Raw genomic sequence first — 7,500 nt, forward strand, 5'->3', positions numbered from 1 at the left:
CCGTGCACGCATTTCTGAGAGAGAGAGAGGGAGGGAGAGAATGTGTGTGTGGTTGTATGTTGTATGTTCAGAATCTGTAAAAGGTGCACACACTCACACCTTATTGATTTGCGTGTATGTGCAATTGTGCATGCTACTTTCTATGTATGTGTGCACATATGGACGTCCACATGAATATTTATACAGATGGTTAAGAAAACAGGGTTAAGACTGCAATTTATAAGCTTCTCATCCCTCATTTCATGACCTCCTTCTCTTCTCTTCTCTTCTCTTCTCTCTTCTCCTCCCTCAGCAAATCCCAGATGTGTCCCCCACCGGGCGCTGGACCACGTTGGTGCCCCTCCTCTTCATCCTGGTGGTGGCAGCGGTCAAAGAGGTCATTGAAGACTTGGTAAGCCAAACAGCTGCATGCCAGGACACACACACACACACACATGTAGCCAATGTCACCCACTGGCATCTGGATGACTATATCGTAAGCACAGATAGTAGAATAGAGTAGTATTTATTAATCCTGAAGGAAATTAAGGTGTCTAGTAGCACACATACATATAGATTATTTCACATATACCGTATTAAAACATTCACATATTAAGAGTCACTCAGTGCAATAGTTGTCCTAGCTATAGAAAGATGGATAAAGATTGCACAATTTTTTTATATTTGTGCCGTGCAAATATTAAAACGTCTGTTTTCATATGCAATGTGCATGGTCATTCTTTCGCATTCATATGGGCATACATCCATACCCACAGAAAGACACGCACCATCAGTAGTGTCTTTTTTCCTTCACTCACCTGTAGTGTTTGCACTACAAACATGCTGCACAGCACACATACTACTGTATGTTCAGCAAATGTTGGCCAATACAAGCACCATTCACAACTATGGAGCCTACCATGCCCCACATACCACACAACACACAGACATTAAGTTCTTATCATTCTTACAATCTGAACTTTGCACCCCAGTTCTATGGTACTCTGGTGGGAATGGACAAACCTATTGAAATATATGTTAGGTAGCATAGCTTACTTTAGGTAAGGTAGTGAAGGATAACACTGTACTGAAACACTTGGTCACATCTTTGTGTAAGAAGGTATTACTTTATGTACTTCCGCTATACATACCCAACACTAACCTTAACCCTATTGTAAGCACCTGATGTCGTATGTTGTTTAACACTTTGTTAGGCTGTACCTCCTGATGCATGTACATACACCGTAATAGGGTGAGTAAAATTAAGTGTAACCCAGTCGTGCTTCAGTCTTACTTGGAACAGCAACGCGTGACGTGTTGGCCGCACAGTAATTGCTGTGGAACTACTTGGTAATGCGAGCCAGTCAGTGACCCCTTGTCTTGTCCTAATGGCTGGAGTGGATGACACTGCTACGCTATGTGTGGATGGTTGTGCGGTGCAGTATAGTGGATGCTCTGCACGGCTCTCCCAGTGGAGCGTCTTAGTCAAACTGCTCCCCGTGTAGTGTACAGGAAGTCATGTGACTACTCCGCTAATGGACCACAAATACTTTAGCCAGCCCTGTGGGATACACACACACACACACACACACACACACACACACACACACACACACACACACACACACACACACACACACACACACACATACACATACACATACACATACACACACACACACACACAGACACGACACGCACTGTCGGTTCGTCGAAGCAGAGGAGTGGAAAATGGCTGTCTTTAAATAGCAATTTTAAATATTTATTGCCTTGTTTATTTATTTTTTGGTGGTCTCGCTGTTATTTCCTGGCATGGCAGAGTGGAGTGTATCGGTTTACATATTTCGGTTTAAAAAAGCCAGACATGATATTGCCCTTTAAGGTACGTTTTACTTGCTCAGGCAGAAGCCCTTCTCGTGACAGGAACCCCCACTGATGCTGATAACATTTCCAAGGAAATGCCAGTAAAAGGTTGTGGTAGTCCTCCTAGTGCATCAAGTGATAGTCACACTTTTTCAGTTAGTGATACAGACAGCCCTGCAGACAGCCTTCATATACAGAGATTATGGATTGGAAACTGACTTGATTGACTATCCAAAAAAAGTTGAGTGGCATTAAATGAAGTGAATACTCGTGAGTGTTTAAGTCTCCATAAACTGAGAAAGAGAACATTCAGTATATCCTTTCAGTTTGGCCATAAACTGGATGTGCCACAATTGACTTAAACTGTCACAATTGGCACGGTCAATAGGTCGCCTGTGTATCTGAAAACATCTCTTTTTGTCTGCCTCGACAAACCCAAGTTTTATTTTGGGTGTCTTGGCTAATGTGAAAGGCAGTGACTGGATATAGTCATTATTTAGCTGGAAATACTTTTGGTAGAGTATCTGTGCATTTTCAGTTGTCACTCAGATTGCATTCAAGTGAATCCAAGTGTGTGCGTGTGCTTGTGCCAAGACAATTGTCTACTATTTCTTGCATGAAATGACCAACTATAACCAGAGATTTTGATAGGAAGGTGAGATGGGACAGCCATGTAATCGTACATAGAAATTAACGGTGAAGATTCGTAACGCAAATATGGCGTCTACTCGCACATCTCCCGCCTTTCTGGTAACAAGAGCCAATGTGCCTGCTGAGCTGCGGTGCCAGTGATCCAATCATCTGGCTGCATTGGCGCACGCGAAATGATGCGCATGCTCAGTTGTGAAAAGCTGTCACTCCTGTGCCGTTACGGAACCACTGCGCCTGCGCTCTGTAAAAAAAAACCGTGAGAAAAGTGGCTTAAAAAGCTTTGTTTTGACTCGTATAACACAACCAGGCAGTCTAGATTGATCAGTTTTTTCACGGTGGTTTCAACCATATGGTTTTCACAACCGCTGGGTTCTTCCCCGCCCTATACTCAGTTTCCCCATTCATTTTTCCCATTGACCCTCAGATCTGGTCTACTTAATCGCGAAATAGCACTCCGAAGGCGTCAACAAGATGGCCGCCATATGTCCTGTCTCGATCTAAACTGTCTCTGCTATAACCACTATAAAAGCCTGTTATGTCCTTCTGTGTGTAATGTGAAGTGCAGGGTGACTAGTAGGCGGTTTTAGGAGGTGTCTGAAAGTGCAACTCGTAGTAAAATCACCTCTCTGCTGCCACTGCTGCTGTGTTGAAATAAGACACGCTGGATATGGTGTTCTGCTGCTCGCAGGTGTCCAATCACATACGCTATATCTGTAATGGACACACACACACACACACACGCACACACGCACACACGCACACACGCACACACACACAAACACACACACACACACACACACACACACACACACACACACACACACACACACACACACACACACACACACACACACACACACACACCTTAGCTATTCCCCAACACAGCACACACAGTCTCTCTCTCTTTCTCTCACACACACTCACACACACACACACACAAACACTCTCTCTCACGCACGCACGCACGCACACACACACACACACACAGATACCATATCTAAGACACCCACATCCTGATTTTGGTCACAGATACTGTACATACTGTGCATAGTACACAGTAGAAACATACACCATGACCTCATTCATTCATTCATTCACATGAATACACGCAAGCACGCAAACAAAACGAAACCAGACAACAAAAACAGCTGTCTTCACATGCACTGTCCATGGTAATTCATGCACATCCAAATGCGCACACCCAAAGACACTCATACTGAAGTGACAAAGACAAGCACATATGCTGCCCTTTTCTCTTTCACTCATATGAACACACACACACACACACGCACACGCACACGCACACGCACACGCACACGCACACGCACACGCACACACGCACACACACACACACACACACACACACACACACACACACACACACACACACACACACACACACACACACACACACACACACAGACACACACACACACACTTAGTCATTTCCTCAACGCAGCACATTTTTTCAGCACCTTTTGAACTCTGTGAGGCTTCGTTGACAGTTGAGGTCATGGTATTGTCCTGTGTGAGTATACAGTATGTGTGTATGCATGTGTGTGAATGAGTGTATGTAATGTGTGTGTTTGTGTGTTTCTGCGTGTGTGTGTCCAGGTCCACAATATGCTTCCTCTCCTCTCCATCTCAACAGCAGACACATTCTCCACTGCTTTGCCTCTGCCCTTGTCAGCGTACAGTATAGCATGGTACCATCTCAGCTGAGAGCATTGTAGATACGAAGTGCATTCCACAGAGCATTCCTGAGACAGTGAGGCATACGGGAGTGGATGTGGGCAGTGGAGGCTGTTGCTGCTGTCTGTGCTATGGGCTCCTACAGCAGTGTTGCCAGATTGGGTAGTTCCCGCCCAATTGGGCTCCTTGGGCCGGCCGTCTGTGAGTAAAAAATGGTTTTAAAAAAAGGGTATTTGGGTGGGTTTTTCTGTCGATTTATGGCTATAGAAATCAATAGAACTTCGTTAAAATTAGGCAGGATTTAGTGTTTCCAGGCGGATTTGGAGCATTTATGGGGGGCTTTCTCATCTGGCAACCCCGTCCTACAGTGCTGTGTCTTGCCTCTGAGAGGAACACTGATGCCATTGTAATGCAGAGCTGGGGAGGTGGGCATGTGGGCTGGGGCTTGTGTTGTGCTGGTTATCGCTGCAGCCAATCTGAGATGGGAGCTTCATACAGGATGTGCCAAGTTTGGCCACTGTTTAATTGCAGCGCTGTCACCACATACAGACATACACAGACGGACACACACATACACACAGGCACAGACAAAAACGCATATGAACACACACACACACACACACACACACACACACACACACACACACACACACACACACACACACACACACACACACACACACACACACACACACACACCAGCACCACAAGCAACTCTTCTTGTTCTGCTACTGGAGTCAGAGCGCTGAGAGGAGGAGAGGAGAAGAAGGAGGAGGAGGTGAAGAAGGAGAGGAGTGATGTAGGAGTCAGCCACCATGTAAGCCATCTCCTCTCCCCGCCCTCCTCCCCTGGGCTGTGCATGATTTAAACACTTTAATCTAATGATCTCTTCACCTCTGCAGGGAAGAGAGAGAGAGAGGGAGAGGGAGGAGAAGGATAAAGGAGGAAGGGAGAGGGGGATGAGAGGAAAAGAGAAATTTAAAGAGAGCCCCTTACTGCTACCACCCCCCGGAGCACTGCATGGATAAATTGCTCACCGCATCTTTCCCTATTACACAATACACACACACACACACACACACACACACACACACACACACACACACACACACACACACACACACACACACACACACACACACACACACACACACACACACACACACACACACACACACCATATCCATTACACACAAAACCCCATCCCGATTACTTACCGTACACGCACACACACACATACACACACACACACACACACACAAACACACACTCTGCACCATCCCCAATGCCAACAGAACATCGCCCCTGTGACACACACACACACACACACACACACACACACACACACACACACACACACACACACACACACACACACACACACACACACACACACACACACACACACACACACACACACACACACACACAGCACACGCACCAAATGCATATCAGGCTATGTGAGCGGGGGGCTTATCTTAAAGCTTTAACTAGCCCCTGTTGCTGCGAAGCCGCCGAGAGCTCCACGAGTGGCCGAGCGTTGATTAAATTTCACAACGGGGAGTGAAGGAATCTGTCATATTAGGCGCTATCATCCCCCCCTCCTTTATTCTCCCCTCTCTCTATGAGAGAGCAGGAGCAGGGAAAAGAGGAGGATGGTGAAGAGGAGAGGTGGAGGGATAGAGTGATGGAGAGAGAGAAAGGGGAGAGGAAAAAGAGATGGTGAGAAAGAGGGGGAGAAAAAAAGAGGCGAAGTGGGATGGGGAGGAGGAGGAGGAGGAGGAGGAGGAGGAGGAAGGGGAGAGAGAGAAAGAGAGAAGAGGGGGAGAAAGATGGATGTGAAGTTGGGGGGGGGGGTGGGGGGGAGAGAGAGAGGTGGGGTAGAAGAAAAGGGGGGGGGGGTGAAGTTGGGGGGGGGAAGAAATGAGGATAGAGAGAGAGGGAGCGAGGGGGGTAGAAGAGGGGGAGGTACTGCAGAACATTTCCTCAGGCGGTTTTGGTGCAGTAGACCACAGTGGGCTGAACGAACTAAGTGGATGTCTAACTGATCCCATTTTGTGTGTGTTTGTGTGTGCGTGTGCGCGTGTGTATAAGACTGCTTTGTGTGTGTGTGTGTGTGTGTGTGTGTGTCTAAGATTGCTGTGTGCGTGTGCGTGTGTCTAAGCTTGCTGTGTGTGTGTGTGTGTCTAAGATTGCTGTGTGCGTGTGCGTGTCTAAGATTGCTGTGTGTGTATGTGTGTGTGCGTGCGCTTTGAGTGTTGAAGATTGGTGAGTGTTTGTGTGTCTGTCTGTTTGTGTGTCTGTCGTACACTGCTTGTGTACGTGCGTGCGTGCGTGCCTGCATGTGCGCACGTGCGCGCGTGTGAGTTTTGAAGTTGCCTTCTAAGACACTAGTGAAGGCTAATGAGTCCTGTGTAAGCATCCTCAAACCCTCTGCAGTGGATTCCTATTCTGCGGCAGGAAGGCAGCACAGCGCAGCACAGCCAGGCATGGCCAAGGTCCCTGATGATGTCATAGGGATTACACATAGCACCAAGGACCGTTTAAAGGTGCTATGCCATCCTTGATGGCACCTCATGGAATTGCAACCCCCGTTACTCCAAGTGGGTTGTCATACAAGTGGCCACATGATTTCTTGTGTGTGTGTGTGCTTGTGTTCGTGTGTGTGTGCGTGTTTTTGTGCGTGCACGTTTGTGTGTGTGTGCGTGCGCACGAATAGTGTGCGCACGTGTGTGTGTGTATGTGTGTGTGCATTTGTTGGTGTGGGTCGGTGGTGTAATAGCCCGGTCGGTGTGCAGGCGAGCGTTGCGTTAAATATACATGCGCTGCTTCATTATCTGTGTCCTCGGGGCAGCCGTCAGCCTCCACTCTCCTCCACGCTAATGTTTGGAGAGCTCCAATCACCCCCCCTCCCCTCCCCCTGTCCTTCCTTCCTCTCTTCTTCTCTTCTTTTCTCTCTTCCCCTCTTCCTGTCCTCCTCCCTCTGCATGGTGTAAGCGGAGAACAGAGTGCGTTGTTGTAATCTGCAGTGGATACTCTACACCGCGGCTGACGCACCACTTTTCCTCACTTGTGTTTCTCTTGACCACACCACCACCCGGCGCACGCACGCACACGCACACACACGCACGCACGCACGCGAGCAGTGTAAAAAGTGGGTGACTTCAAACGTGGTGTAACCCGTCTTCTCCTGGTAACTTTTGTCAACATTGTTGTGCTTTGTTGAACTTCTTAGCATGGTTGTTCTTTTAGTCACATTGATATTGGTTCGTAAGGTGTGTATGTGTATGTAATGAATGCCAATGACTTGACTCG

At 47.5% G+C, this 7,500-nt stretch overlaps 1 protein-coding gene across 3 annotated transcripts in view; it reads left to right on the forward strand.

Moving 5' to 3' along the window:
• The window catches only part of atp8a1 (ATPase phospholipid transporting 8A1), a 227,898-nt gene that overhangs the window by 55,645 nt on the left and 164,753 nt on the right, over positions 1 to 7,500 (forward strand). For all 3 annotated transcript variants that reach the window (XM_063189764.1, XM_063189766.1, XM_063189763.1), the window contains exon 4: positions 293 to 391. In XM_063189764.1, the coding sequence (XP_063045834.1) occupies positions 293 to 391 (99 nt within the window). The remainder of the gene's footprint in view (positions 1 to 292; positions 392 to 7,500) is intronic.

Source organism: Engraulis encrasicolus, chromosome 23 (assembly GCF_034702125.1).
Source record: "Engraulis encrasicolus isolate BLACKSEA-1 chromosome 23, IST_EnEncr_1.0, whole genome shotgun sequence".
Taxonomy (NCBI): Eukaryota; Metazoa; Chordata; class Actinopteri; order Clupeiformes; family Engraulidae; genus Engraulis; species Engraulis encrasicolus.